This window comes from Daucus carota, chromosome 6, assembly GCF_001625215.2.
Source record: "Daucus carota subsp. sativus chromosome 6, DH1 v3.0, whole genome shotgun sequence".
In the NCBI taxonomy this organism is placed as follows: Eukaryota; Viridiplantae; Streptophyta; class Magnoliopsida; order Apiales; family Apiaceae; genus Daucus; species Daucus carota.
Window position 1 is genome coordinate 3,735,785 of NC_030386.2, and position 14,669 is coordinate 3,750,453.

The 14,669-nt window shown below is 35.7% G+C and overlaps 2 protein-coding genes across 2 annotated transcripts; one reads left to right on the forward strand and one right to left on the reverse strand.

Annotated features, from left to right (window-relative positions):
- Positions 1-2,535: 2,535 nt before the first annotated feature.
- LOC108226704 (oleosin G) lies at positions 2,536-3,438 on the reverse strand. The gene has a single exon (XM_017401701.2). The coding sequence runs from the start codon at positions 3,308-3,310 to the stop codon at positions 2,822-2,824; it is 489 nt and encodes a 162-aa protein (XP_017257190.1). The 5' UTR covers positions 3,311-3,438; the 3' UTR covers positions 2,536-2,821.
- A 7,931-nt stretch (positions 3,439-11,369) lies between these two features.
- On the forward strand, positions 11,370-13,194 carry LOC108226676 (cytochrome P450 CYP71D313). Its single transcript, XM_017401670.2, has 2 exons — positions 11,370-12,287; positions 12,378-13,194. The coding sequence occupies exons 1-2, from the start codon at positions 11,394-11,396 to the stop codon at positions 12,990-12,992; spliced, it is 1,509 nt and encodes a 502-aa protein (XP_017257159.1). The 5' UTR covers positions 11,370-11,393; the 3' UTR covers positions 12,993-13,194.
- Positions 13,195-14,669: the final 1,475 nt, after the last annotated feature.

Genomic DNA, 14,669 nt, shown 5'->3' on the forward strand with positions numbered 1-14,669 from the left:
TTACTGGTTTCTTCCCAGTTGACGCCGGTGGAGAACGAGTCCTCTTCAAAAAGTTCAACTATCGAGAATGTGTTCATTAATCTTAGCTTTACCCCACAGCGGGTGAAATGTCTACGTATGTATTTCGTCTATTTTTGTGTTTTGCGTATTTAATGATTAAAATTACGGTCTTTCTAATGTGTGCCCAAGGGCACACAATAATCATTAAATTCTATAAAAATGACCTATTTTGATTGGTGGAGTTGATGTGAATGCAGAGGGGCCATTCTCATTTATTATTCATCCACCAATTAAAATGAGCTATTTTTATTGGAGTTGGGGACTATTTTGTGCCTTTGAGCACACCATAGAAAATCCCTTAAAATTATTATCAATCAATTTTATGTTTGTCAATTAAATATGGTTTACGAGTTCTTATATTTCAGGATTTTAGTATACTCCTGTTTTTTGTTTAAGTAAATTTAACTGAAAATTTTCACTACTAATTATATCTTAAATTTTCGTAAGATCGTATTTATCAAGTTTGGAACAGAGAGAATGGGTAAAAAAATAATAAAATATGTTGAACTCGAACATAAATGATGAATTATTAATAATGCGAGATGCATATATATCCTGTTTAGACCTGTAAGATGTCGCACATTAGTTGACACTTGAAAGTAGCTTGACTATGTGTTTGAATACTCGGGTGTACAATCAGTGTTGGATCCACGGATATTTTTTTAGGGTTATCAAACAAATTTCTAAAAACAATTATATGTTTTCAGATTTTTCAGGACTAGGAGGACACTTGTATAATTTTATAAAATTTAAAATGATGAAAAAAACAAATTAATTGAGACCGTCACGATTTATGAATAACTTATATCTCAAAGATAATTTTAACCATGCAAAAATTTAAAACAAATTCATTAAAAAGAAAATAACTCAAACTAACTTCAGATTTTAACCGCAGCCGCTATCGTTTGAGTGCGTACTGGGTAAACCCACGAGCTCACGTAACTTCAGATTTTAAGTTGGTTTTTAAAGTCAGTTTTTTGACTTCTGGTTTCTTTTTAACTATAAGATTTTAAGTCAAAACACTAATTATACAAACCGACAGCTTAAATAATTTAAAGTGGAAACTGGCTTTAAAATCTAAACTTTAAGATTTGAAGTCAAAAAACTTATTATACAAACAGATAGCCATTTAACTTAAAATGGAAAACGATTTAAAATCTGGACTTTAAATTCAGATAAATAGGCTCAGACCAATAGGCTCAGATAGCTATTTTACAGTGGAAAATGGATTAAAATCTGAACTTTAAATCCAGACAAATAGACTCGTGATCTTTGTCTTTGAATAATCAGCTAAACTCCGAGTACAAATTAAATTAGTTATGATTATTGCTATATCTTGTCATCGAACAAAACTGACCGATTTAACCATCACCATATCTTAGTATTCACCTTATAAACAAAACCTTACGGGCACACTTAAACAAACAATTATTATATCTTAATCTACTCTTGAGACAACTATCGTAGTATTTTAATCTTATCTCGACGAAAAACTGATTATTGCATCTTTATCTTCCTCAAGACAAAACCCTATTACCGACCATTACCAACCGACGAGTACTTAAATTAACATGTCAAGTTGTCAACAGAATTGTGAAGTCATGCAGAAAGTACGTTAAATCAAATGCACCTCTGGGCTCTAACTCAAATTTTGTGCAACATAGACTCATAGAGTACTAAACAAGGCCAAGCCCATCTGGTGGGTCGGGTAAGAATAAAGGCCCAGGAAGAAATATAGTACTAGGAACAACTCAGATAATAGAGGTTGGAAGGTGAAGTCTAAGACGGATGACGATGGCCGATGGGACCGTTTGGGTTAACTTAAAAGAAGTGACTTATTACTTATAATAAAGAAGTGGAGTAGAAGTGAGAAGTAAATAAGTTAATAAAGTGTTTGGAAAAGAAGTAGAAACTATGAGAGAGAAGCTAGCATTCTCAGCTTCTTAAAAGTGCTTCTACTTCTTTACACAAACGGGTCAAGAGATGCAGAAGCAGCTTCTGCTTCTCTCAACCAAACAGCCCAATGTTTGGTATTGGACCTATTGCTTGCTTATAGTTCTCGTGACTCACTTGTGTTTATTGTTTGCACGTATTTTAAATTTAATTTTATAATATTTTTCTAATTTACTTTTTGAATAAAATTTAAACAGCAAATTTTCTTTTATTCAGGAAAATTTTTAAAAATATTATAAAACAATATCTGATATATAGTTGATAAGAGTCTTAAAATACGTAAAAATGTGTAATATAAAGACCTTGCTGGATAGAGGGAGGGAGTACTATTATAGTGTCCTCTAATCTGCTGCATCAAATGAATCGAGAATATACTTGTGATGATTTTCAATTGTCAAAAAATTTCATTCTATTTCATAGATCATAGACCGATCGGGAACAGACAATTGTGACTGAATAAATACACAGAATCTGTGGCAATTGCAAGGTCTTAACTGCGATATAAACGTAGTTTGTGCAAAATTAACACAAATATAATCTAAATATATCAATGCCATCTAAATATATTAATGTCACAGCTATAGTTATACGATAAGTAAAGTGAAGATAACTTAAGACGAAGCGAATTACTTAAAAGTAGCTTACACGACTCAAAGATCTTACACACTATGTCAACATTAAAAACAAATGCAAACCACATCACTAACCCGATACAAAAATCCATCACGCTAATCGGGTCACAACCCGCCACGACTCCAACACATCACACATCTTTTCAAACCGACCCGAATTCAACCCGCCCGACCCATCAAGCACCCGGAGCCGCATCCTTAACTTTGCTATGCAAATACCCACCATACTCTCTAGCATAGTCCTTGACATGACTCGCTGTATCCACGATCCGACTCCTCGCGTAGTCGACCCGATCCGACCCGACCGGATGCATGCCACTAGAGTACCTATAAATCCACGACGCCGCGGCAAACGACCCGAGTCCGAACCCGCAAACGGATAAAATCCCGGAAATGGCGAGGAATAAAACGGCCCCCACTGGGACCCATATGGGACTCGAGATTAAAATCAGGGGTGTAAAGAAGATTAAGCCTAGCACTGTAGCGGTTATAGTAAGGCCCGTGAGAAACAGCAAGATGGCTCCGGATATCACGAGTGTTAAGAAGCCTACGAGCTGGCTCGAGTTGGGTGCGTGCTCGTGGAGTCTACGGAGGAACTCGTTGCCTTGAGTTTGGCCGGAGCGGGGTGGTCTTTGAGCTACCATGACTGTGTTTCGGTCATCCATTTCTGCAGAGGGAGAGAGAGATTCGGAGAGAGATGGGAGAGGGGGAGAGAGAGATGAGAGAGAGAGAGGGGGGGTGGGAGAGAGATGGGAGAGGGGGGGAGAGAGATGAATGAAGGGTTGTTTAGTGAAGTAGAAAGAGAGGGAGAGATGCGTGGAGGTGGTGACACGTGTGAGGTGTGAGGGACATGCAGATGCACACGTGTGAGATGGGAGTTTGGACGGGTTCTTGTGGCAGGGATAAGATTGGGTGGGTTTAGGTGTATGATTAGATCATGTATTTTGTTTGATCATAATTTTATACAACTCGAAACTAAAATATTGTGGGAATGTTTTGTATTGTTTTTGCAGTTATTGTTGTGAAGGGAAAAGATGAGTGTGCTTGCAAATCGGGTCTTTAATTTGTAGTGATTAATCAAAATAATTGAACTTAATGAAATTTAAATATATTGTTGTTGTAGTTATTATTGTGAAGGGAAAAGATGAAATACTGTTGTAAATAGGATCTTCTTTTGTAGCGACTAATCAAAATAATTGAACTTAATGAAATTTAAATTATTAAAATAAATTAACTGAAAAGATAGCTAACTAATTCTATCACACTAATTTATCTAAATATATATTCTATTTAAATCAAAAAAATTCCAAATCAAAGCAATATGTTATTAATCAACAAATCTGTTGACGAATGGGAACTTTTAAATTTGTGATAAGGACTAATTACTTCACAAAATTTTGGATTCAATTCCGGTTCGTCTCTAAACTTGTTAAAACTAATTGAAAATTCGTAAAACATATAATTCAATTAATCAAAAATTATGATCGTGCGCACATAATTAAGAGAGGCTAACATGTTTGAATTGAATTTTGTGAAATTTAAATTTGAATTTAAACTCAAAAACTTTATTTGTCAATTATCTTTTACTTTTTACGATATTTCCTCTAATCTGATGATAGTTATCTTTTTCAACATATCTGTCACGATTTAACTAATATAATAATTTTTAACTTGAGTTAATGTTACAAATTACATAATTATACTTATAATTTAAATATATAGATAAAAATAAATTAATATTTGAGAGAGTTGTATCTCATAATGAAAGTAACAAATCCCTGATCATAATATAAAGAAAATAAGATTGGACAATGTAGAAGAATTTACATCCCAATCTTTTAAAGATTATTGTATGTCGTTGAGTTTAAAATGGAGCATTCTATTGCGAGACCATTACTTACGAGAACAAATTTACCAAATTCTGCATGGAGGCATGCGATTTGTACTAATGAACCTTCCATTAGTCGGCTTTACACATTGCCTCTAATTTAGTTTTCTATGAAAGGACTAAGCATACAGAGATCGACTGTCACTTAATTCGCCAGAAAATAAAGCAAGGCATCATAGTGACACATCATCTTTGTACCACGGAGCAGCCTGCAGATTTATTCACAAAGTCTTTGCCGTCTTACTAGATGAGGTATTCAATTTCCCCAAGAGTTCACATCGACGGGAAGGTTTGTCACCTCGATGTCGGCTCTTCGCCACCTGGGGCTATAGTATGTTCCAAGGGTTAGGCTGTTCGCCTATTAAAGCGGTACGTGAGCTGGGTTCAGAATGTCGTGAGACAGTTCAGTCCGCCCCCTTTCTTGAAAAAATTCACACGCGGCCACTTGCACCGCTTTCTTACCAATTAGAAGGAATAAAAAGGGAGCCGCTTAGGCGCGCAACACTAAGTAATCCAAGCCAACCCACATTACTGACTAACGTCAAAGAATTAACAAAAAACTATTCTATTGTTTCCAGATATAATAATTGGTTAAATTCGAAGCAAGTATCCTCCTTTCGACGAAGGTTTGACGAACTCAAGACCTGGAGTCAAATTGAGGCTATGATGCTCATACTCAGAAGAAGAATGTTCTGAAAAGCTCCAATGACAGTTGTGAAACAAATGGCACATAACAAACAAAGCAGGGGTAGTTAGTTAGGAATTCAGTTACAGTCCAGTTGTGTGTGTGTGTATATATATATATATATATATGTGCAAGTCTCTCTGTAACTCAGAAGATGAATTAGTAAATACATTTAACTTGTGTAGAGAAATAGTGTACATATCTTTTTTTAGTTTTAATGGAAGTTTACATCAAGATGCAACCTGAGTTTACATTACTAACACTATGATTTACTCTTTTTTGTTTGTCATCAAAATTGTTGAGTTAACATGCTCTCGAATTAATGATGGACTCTTTGTTTTTCCGGTTTTATAATTGTTGTCACAATTGAAATTTTTGGCTTCCCTCGCAAAAACATTTGCTCTCCATTCCATTTATATATAGGTGTATATATCTAAAATGAGTCTGAATCCTCTGTCCCGTTGTTGTATCCCTCAATATGCCCCCCTTCTTCTATTGGTCAGTTCTCTACATTAGATGTGATCTTTAATTTCTCCAGTATTATTACTTTGATAGTTTCTCATCAAAGTTTGAAGTTTGTTAGTTTCTTTCAAATTTATATAACATATATCTTAGTCACAAATATATTGATATATGAAAGAAATTTATCAATAATTTAGGTGAAGCAACTATTACTAAATATTTTGATAAAAAAAAACTATACATCGTGAAGTTAATATTTTATGCAAAAGAAAATATAAAGTTGACATTTAAAATGTAATAACATTAGAAAAGTTTGTCTAGTGTGTGCCATAAACACATGCTAAGTACTAAATTCTACGAATTTGGATGGCTTTAATTGGTGTGGTTTTTACAAATGCAAATGCAGGGGATCCATCATTATTAAAGACGGTAGGCTAATCAAAAATTTCTAAATTTATAAATTTTAGCACTTGGTATGTACCCATGCGTACAGCATGAAAAACCGATATTCTAATTATATATTAATAACTAAAACTAATAAATTTTAAGGAGAGAAATCATGTGAGATATAAAAAAAATACTATCAATTAAACAAAGGGGACATATAAGGAGACAAAGGAAGGGGACAAAGGATCCGGATTAGTATTATATCTGTAGTTTTGTTGATTCTTGCTCTGCCGTGTATATATATGTGCCATGTCTATATATGCCCGTGCCCACGAAAGCGCTTAATATGTTGTCTGAATCAAATACATACAATGATAGTTTTAGGCAGGGGATTAAAACACTGTGCATTGTCATTACTGACTTATCTTCTGCAATTTTTTTTAATGAACACAATTTAAATAGAGACAGCATGTTATGACGGCAAAGCCTTATATGATGACTAAAGATATTGCTAAAAGGGCCTCCTGGAAGACTCCTGATGCAATGAGACGCGACCTCTTAACCCATTCAGATTTTTTTTATAAAACTGCATTGGCATTACTGTTTATTTTGTCAAGCACCTAGACAGAATAAGTCACATAATGGAGAAGCATAAGATAGTCCTAATAGTATCATATAAGATAGTCCATATAGTATCTTCATCTGAACTGCTGCTTGTGACAAAATCATTGCATGAGCACAGAATGACGCACTGCAGTTTATGCAGGTTTTTAAATTTCCCTTTATGTTTTTTGCTTCCTGCACAATTCAATTAATGTGTAAAAATTTAAAATGATCGTGTACCACGCTCATGCAATGGCCTTCAACTACTTCGCTTCATTTCAACTGCAAATTTCCAGCAAAATAAAAAGTTTTGAGTAGAGAAAAAAAATCAAACAAAATAACCATACAGGCTGGCTAAATAGGCTGTCACTTGGATGGTTATGCTTTTTTTGTCGTAGGGTAAGCTTAGGTAGTGAATTTTTGATAGCCCTTGGTTCCTTGCGAATCAGTTAGAATATCGGTTCTTCATCATTTTAAACAATGCAGGATGGACTATGGGGTGTGGACAGATAATAGCAGAGGCATTTACAACAAATGGGATGGAGTTGCTCGCTCTACTACTCAGGTAATATAAGTCCTTTATAATGTTATCTGGAAGTTTGTGAAGAAGAAAACTTGTGCAAATGATAAAAAAAACCCAGATTTGTGATGCCTACATTTAATAGCTTAAAAACAGAAAATTTTGGCAGCCTAATCTTCTCAGTTCTCACCTTATGGCATTTAGTTTACATCAGTTGTTTCCTTACTCCAAAGTTAAGTTCTTAGGTGTTGACTGAACATTGCCGTAAGTGGTTTAATTGGATCATCATACTTAAATGATCAACATATATCTCAGTGCATAAACATGCCAAGCTCATGTAATCAAACTTGCGGGTAAAGGAAGTCATCATCTAGCCTTGCGCCCCATGATTCGAAACCTCTGCAAGTTTAAAATATACTTCTTGCTTTTAGGTGCAATGGTCATACAGATATACAGATTCAGTACTTGGCAGAACATACAAGAAGATAGCACTATGGAACAAAGCTGACGATCAAAATTGGAATATGAGGAACAGCTTTGTCAAATGTCTCCTACTGAGGTGTCTAATCCTTCATTTTGTGTCGAAAGATATTCCAGTTTACTGTGTTACATTGTGTTAATGCAGGTCTTTCTTCTATTGGAACATGTTGGTGCATTTAGACAATGTTGGATTCACATGACAATATACTTTGTCATTTAAATATTAACCTTCTGATTAGTTTTGTTTTTTTAGATTTTTAAACATTAAACAGAGTACATCTTAAATATACATATCAAAAAAATTTTAATCGCGTGGAACGCTTTTTCCTCTCTAGTAATTTAATAAACTAACTACCACGTCTATTTTCTTCTCATTTCCCCAACTCCGACCCGCTTCTGCTTAGTACCCCCTCGAAAATGGTCTCGATTACGGCGTTTATGAGGTCCACATTCTTTCTCGTAGTTTACCGTGAGAACATTGAGAATAATTTTTCGTATTTTAATAAAGAAATTACGGAACACTGTAATGCAAAAAAAATTAACATACGTTGAACCAGACCTGTTTATATGGATTGAATATATTATCCTCAACATGTCATTATTGTGATGGAACATGGAACTGAGAAAGAATTTTAATTTATCGAGGTTATCTATTTTTCGGGGGATTTTGGTTAGTAATTAATGGCTTGAACTACATTTCTACAAGATAAGAACTAGAATAGATTTGAAGTGCAAGGTTCTAACAAAATAAAATTTGTGAATTGAATCGGGGAAGTTTATAGTTTCAAAGATTTAAGTAGATTTGTTGGAAATGAGGAGAGAGTGGTGAATAGAGTTGTTGAATGCGAATAGAATAGAAACTCCTCTGAACAAGGTTGATATTCTAGAGATCGTGTTTTTGAATTTTAAGATATCCCAACCCCCCTCATTTATAAAAATGTAAGCTACATGTTATATGGTGTTAGAGGAGGCCCCTTTATAGATCTTATACTTTAACACTCCCCCTCATTCGAAATCCCATTATTTAGGTTGAAGAGTGGATCACGGGCGCCCATCTTTGGGGCATAACTTGCCTTCGTGTCCATCTTAAATTGTGAGAATATTGGGGGTGGCAGGGGCTCGAACTCGAGACCTCCTGCCAAACCTGGCTCTGATACCATGTAGAGAACCATTCCCTCTAAAACCTTAAGGTGTTAGAGGAGGCCCCTTTATGGATCTTATACTTTAACACATTGTTTCTCCAATATTTTATGCAATTTTTTCAAGTTGTTTACTCTGTTGATTCTCCCTCTCCTCCCTTGTATATAAAGCCCTATTTTCGTGAGCTTTCTCTTACAAATCTCACCAATCTCCTCTATAAATTCTGCTATGATAAGAGCATCTCCGAGGGTATAAACTTGTTAGCTATATCATCCACTTGACATCAATGTGTCATCTAGTTGGCATATTTAGAGATCATGTAAAATTTGAAACACTCCAACCATTCACCCTTTAGCAAAAAAAATATAGAAAATCATAATTGATGAACTATATTTGTTGAATTAATGTACTTTTTATGTGTAATTTTTCCTAATCACAATTATACATAACCCCCTTTGAGCACATGTCTTCATCGTTAGCAAAAATTTTACATTATGAGGATAGCTAACAATTTTACAAATCTCTTTAGGAGATGCTCTAACAGAGGATTAAGTTTTCACACCATACGATCCTTAACTATGATTTGTTCTTCTCGCAGAAGAAATCTTTGATAAATGTTAATGAACGTATGAAACTGTAATTCGTCAAGTTATTTGAAAAGTGAATCCACCGTTTCCACAGAGCTAACTGAATGTTTTGCAGGCAAGCTCCTGCTCCTTGGACTTGGAAGCACACCGCAAATGTCCAACGACTTGAAAAGGGCCAGCTATTTCTGAAACTTGGATTACTATTTAACAAATCAATTAATCATATAATCACTTTTCCTTCACTGCATGGTAAATAATGACTGTAGACCTCTTTTAACATATCACTGCCTTCGTCCCGAACACAAATTCAGATCCTTCCAATTGCTCACCAACTTTTAGAACACGGCTGGCTTGTACGATAAAGCTTGCTGAGTGTTATGATTATTGTGCCTTTTGGCCTTTGGGCATCAGTATTTATGGTTTCTTTCGATAAAAAGTTGATTTCTACTTTTATTGACCCGTTTGTGTAAAAAGCCAGAAGCACTTATAAAAAGCGGAGAATACTTGTTTTTGTTTTAGGATTTCTACTTCTTTCCCAAACAGTTTAATTACTTATAAGTCTTAATTTACTTTTCACCTTAATTAGTAAAATGGTGAACTAATCACATTTTTAGTCAGAAATGTTGTTCGCGTTTTGTTTAACCTTACTCAGTAAAATGGTGAACTAATCACATTTTTAATGTCTTTTATCCGTCTTTTCGTTTAGTGGTTGCAGATGAAGTTTCGAATTGAGAGGCCGACATAAGAACCAGGTTGGAACCTTTTGTCCATTTCTTGGTACTCCCTCCGTCCCAAAAAGCTTTTCTCGTTTGATATGTCGGGACTGTTCATAACATGAGACAAATGACTAATTTACGTCTAATTTATAATACTAAATATAGTCATGAGTGATCTTGTTGGGTTCGTATTTACGAGTACTTTAATACAGTGAAATTTTTATATTTAATACTAATATAAAATTAAAGATATTAATGATCAAAAGTGTGTGTTGGCAAACGTGAAAAGGAGAAACAGGAAAAGTATTTAGGGACGGAGGGAGTACCACATTGTATGGTTTACTTTGACACGACTCGACTTAATTCTATTTGGTTGGTCATATAAATGGGAAAAACGTTGCGGCTGGGCTTGTTACAATCAATTTATTCCATATGTTTCACCAATGTAGTCAGCGTGAAGTCGTTTATACTTGAAGTATGGGATCTTTGGTCTCAATAAATATCTTGATTAATTATTCGTTTATTTGACTTGAATATAATCAGTTGATTTGAAATATGGGTAAAAATATTTGCGGCACCGAGCTCAGGCTCTGAGCTCAAGTCACAAAATCATGCTCCGAGCTCGGAATTTGCTCCCGCAGGTCACGTAAGCCAGAAAAAAAATATGTAATTATACAACCGATTGATTATGGTGCGTCTTTGATCGGAATTTGCCCGAAAACGAGACATGCTAATTGTATACTCCCCCGAGTTGTATACACAGGGGAGGGGCACGCACTTTTTTTTTGCTAAATAAGGGCACGCACTTTAGTGCTTCTCCAAAATACATTTCTATAACTTATTTTTGATTTTTTTTTATTTAGAGAAAGAAAATTTTAAAAATAAATTATAGGACTATATTTTATCGAATCATTAAAGTGCGTCCAAATAATGAACGTATAGAATCCATAGAGACGGAGGGAGTATTTTTTATATAAATATATAGTCCGGAAATTTCTTTATCGGCCACGTGTGACACAGTAATATGTGAGCAACCTGTTTTTGAAAATTACAGGAACAGGTGTCGAAAATGATTCAGCATCAACCTTACAGCAGCCTAGTCTTGAAAATTCTGCACTGCATGTAGGGATGAAGTTGAGTGATTCTCATGCAATCGTACATTTTAGAATTTATGCACGTTATTCTTTACTTGTGGACAATAAATCATCCCCTGTTGTGCTATATATAGAATTTCATGTCCATGCATAACTCATCCACACTCACCACTTGCTTGAGCTGAAATGGATGTGCAATCTGTAATTGCTGTCCTCTGTTTTCTTATCATAGTTTTCCACTTTTTATCAGAGAGAGCTGTTAAGGCTTCTCGAAAGTTGCCTCCAGGACCGCAAAAACTTCCTATAATTGGCAACATTCACCAGCTAGCTGGTGAAGTGCAGCATCGTGTGATAACAGAGTTGTCGAAGAAATATGGCCCGATTATGCACTTGCAGCTTGCTGAGATCCCGGTCCTTGTGGTGTCATCGTCGTCGATAGCTAAAGAAGTCATGAAGACTCATGATCTCGCGTTTTCAAACCGTTCACAGCTTCAAGTGAGCAAGATTATGCTGGAGGGGTGTAAAGATGTGGTGTTCAATGAGTATGATGACTATTGGAGGCAAATGAGGAAGATTTGTACTGTTGAGCTTCTCACTGCAAGTAAAGTTAATTCATTTCAATCGATTCGTGAGGATGAAGGGTGGAAACTTGTGGAATCTATCAAGAGTTCTTTGGATTCTCCGGTGAATCTTACTCATAAGTTTGGTGCATTGGCTAATGCTATCACATGTCGTGCAGCTATCGGGCAAAGAAGTAAGTATCAAGATGAGTTGGTTCATTTAATTGACACCATGACTGCTCTGGGGAATGGATTTGATATTGCTGATTTGTTCCCTTCTTATGGGTTTCTTCATAATGTCAGTGGAATTAAATCTAAATTGTTGAAGATCCGGACTCAGATGCATGAGATCTTTCACAACATTATTAAGGAGCATGAAGAAAAACGGGCCAGCGCAAAATTAGATGAGAATGGTCGCGTAGTTGGAGAGGAAGATTTAGTCGATGTTCTTTTGCGAGTTCAAGAAAAAGGTGGCCTTCAGTTTCCTATCTCCTCTAAGAACATTCAAGGCATCATTTCTGTAAGTTTCTGCAGATCATATCTTTCGTCTGTGTACTTGCTGGCTAGTTAAGTCTTTCGTATCAGTTCCTTCTTCGTATATGATTTGCAGGACATGCTGACAGCTGGAACTGACACGGCTGCTGTAGTACTTGATTGGGCCATGTCTGAACTGATAAGAAATCCGAAAGTCATGGAGAAGGCACAAGCTGAAGTTAGGAAGGCCTTCAAAGGGAAAACAAAAATACGAGAAGCTGATCTCCAGGAATTAACTTATTTAAAGCTCGTAATCAAAGAAACTCTGAGGCTGCATCCACCAGCACCTCTTTTACTTCCTAGAGAATGCCGAGAACAATGTGAAGTCGAAGGATACACTATTCCTGTGAGGACCAAGCTTATGGTAAACGCATGGGCAATACACAGAGATCCTGCATACTGGCCAAACGCAGAAAGTTTTGAACCGGAAAGATTCATGAACAAATCTATTGATTACAATGGCACAAATCCTAACTTCATTCCATTCGGAGGAGGAAGGCGATCATGCCCTGGAATTGCATTTGGCATAGCTACAATGGAGTTACCTCTTGCTTTACTATTGTATCATTTTAACTGGCAACTGCCAAATGGATCAAAGCCGGAAGATTTGGACATGAATGAAGTCTTGGGAGCTACCCTAAAAAGAAAAACTAGCTTACTTTTAAGTGCAACTTCTTGTACTCCATCTTAAAAGGATGAAGCTAAGCATTAGTAATAATTAAGGAATAATGTTCTGGTAATTCGAGTGCAGTGTATATGGTACTACAAATGAAGACCTAGCAAGCTGAACATTAAGCGGATGCAGCTTTATATAGCTGTATGTACTGATTATACTTGATGAGTATATTTCACTTGTTCATGTACTAATTATATAAGGTTTGTTCATATCTTCACATTCGGTTAGATTGTTAAAAAGATTGGAAATTTATGACTCTCATCAGCAAGAAATCACTATCATCCACATCAATTTCCAGTTCCCAGCTAAACAAGTAATGAAAATTCATGACCTTGCATTTTCGAATCGTTCACAGCAAGATTTTGTTGGAGGGTTGTAAAGATGCAGTGTTCAATGAGTATGATAATTATTGGAGGCAAATGAGGAAGGTATGTACTGGTGAGCTTCTCACTGCAAGTCAAAATCAGGTTCGTTTCATTCAATTCGTGAGGATGAAGAGTGCAAAATTGTTAAATCTATTACGAATGATTTGGATTCTCTGGAAAATCTTACTCGCAGGTTTGGTGCATTGGCTAATGCTATAACATGAAAGGCAGGTGCAGCTATGGGGCAAAAAAAGCAAGTATCAATGTGAGTTGGTTCATTTGCTTGACACAATCACCGCTCTGGGGAATGGTTTTGATATTGTTGATTTGTTCTCTCTTATGGATTTTTTCATAATGTCAGTGAAATTAAATTTAAATTGTTGAACATCCGGAGTCAGATAGATGCATGAGGTCTTTTATAACATTGTCAAGCAGCACAAGAGATGAAAATGGTAATGGAAAAGAAACTCTGAGGCAGTGAGGCTACATCCAGCAGCACCTCTGTTACTTCCCTGCATACTGGCCAAATGCAGAAAGTTTTGAACCAGAAAGATTCATGAACAAATCTATTGATTACAATGGCCCAAATCCTAATTTCATTCCATTCGGAGGAGGAAGGCGATCATGCCCTGGAATAGCATTTGGCATAGCTATAATGGGGTTACCTCTTGCTTTACTATTGTATCATTTCAAATTTCGACTGTCAAATGGATAAAAGCCAGAAGATCTGGATATGAATCAAGTCTTAGGAGCTACTCTTAAAAGAAGACTAGCTTACTTCCAAGTGCTACTTCTTGTAGCCAAACATTAAAATAGTTTAGCCAGGCATCTTTAATTTAATCTTAAGTAATAACCTGCTTAAAACCTGTCACCGTGGCTTATAATATTTATTATTTTATTATAATATATTTTATGATATTTAATTTGGAGGCATTTAGTATATATGAAACGTGTACATAAATTACAAGTTTTGTGCTTAGTCTGTAATATTGAAGTGGAGACAACTATGCATTGCCTAGTATCTTGTTAGTTCGCTAAACAGTGTGTTTGTCGATTTAATGCAGAGGGGGATTTTATGTCGTGGATGGGGCTGTTGCTGTCTTCTGCAGATGCAAAAAAGCAAGCTGAGGTTGTCACATTATACTGGCATATATGGTGATCGAGGAATGATAAAGCTGGAATCACAAAACATCATCGGTTAACAGGATTGTGGCTACAACAACGCAATATCTTACACGGTGACAGGGAGCCTAAAATAGATTTTACACAGTTCATGTTGAAGGATATGGAGCACATATATACTTGGGTTAAACCTCTAACCAATGAA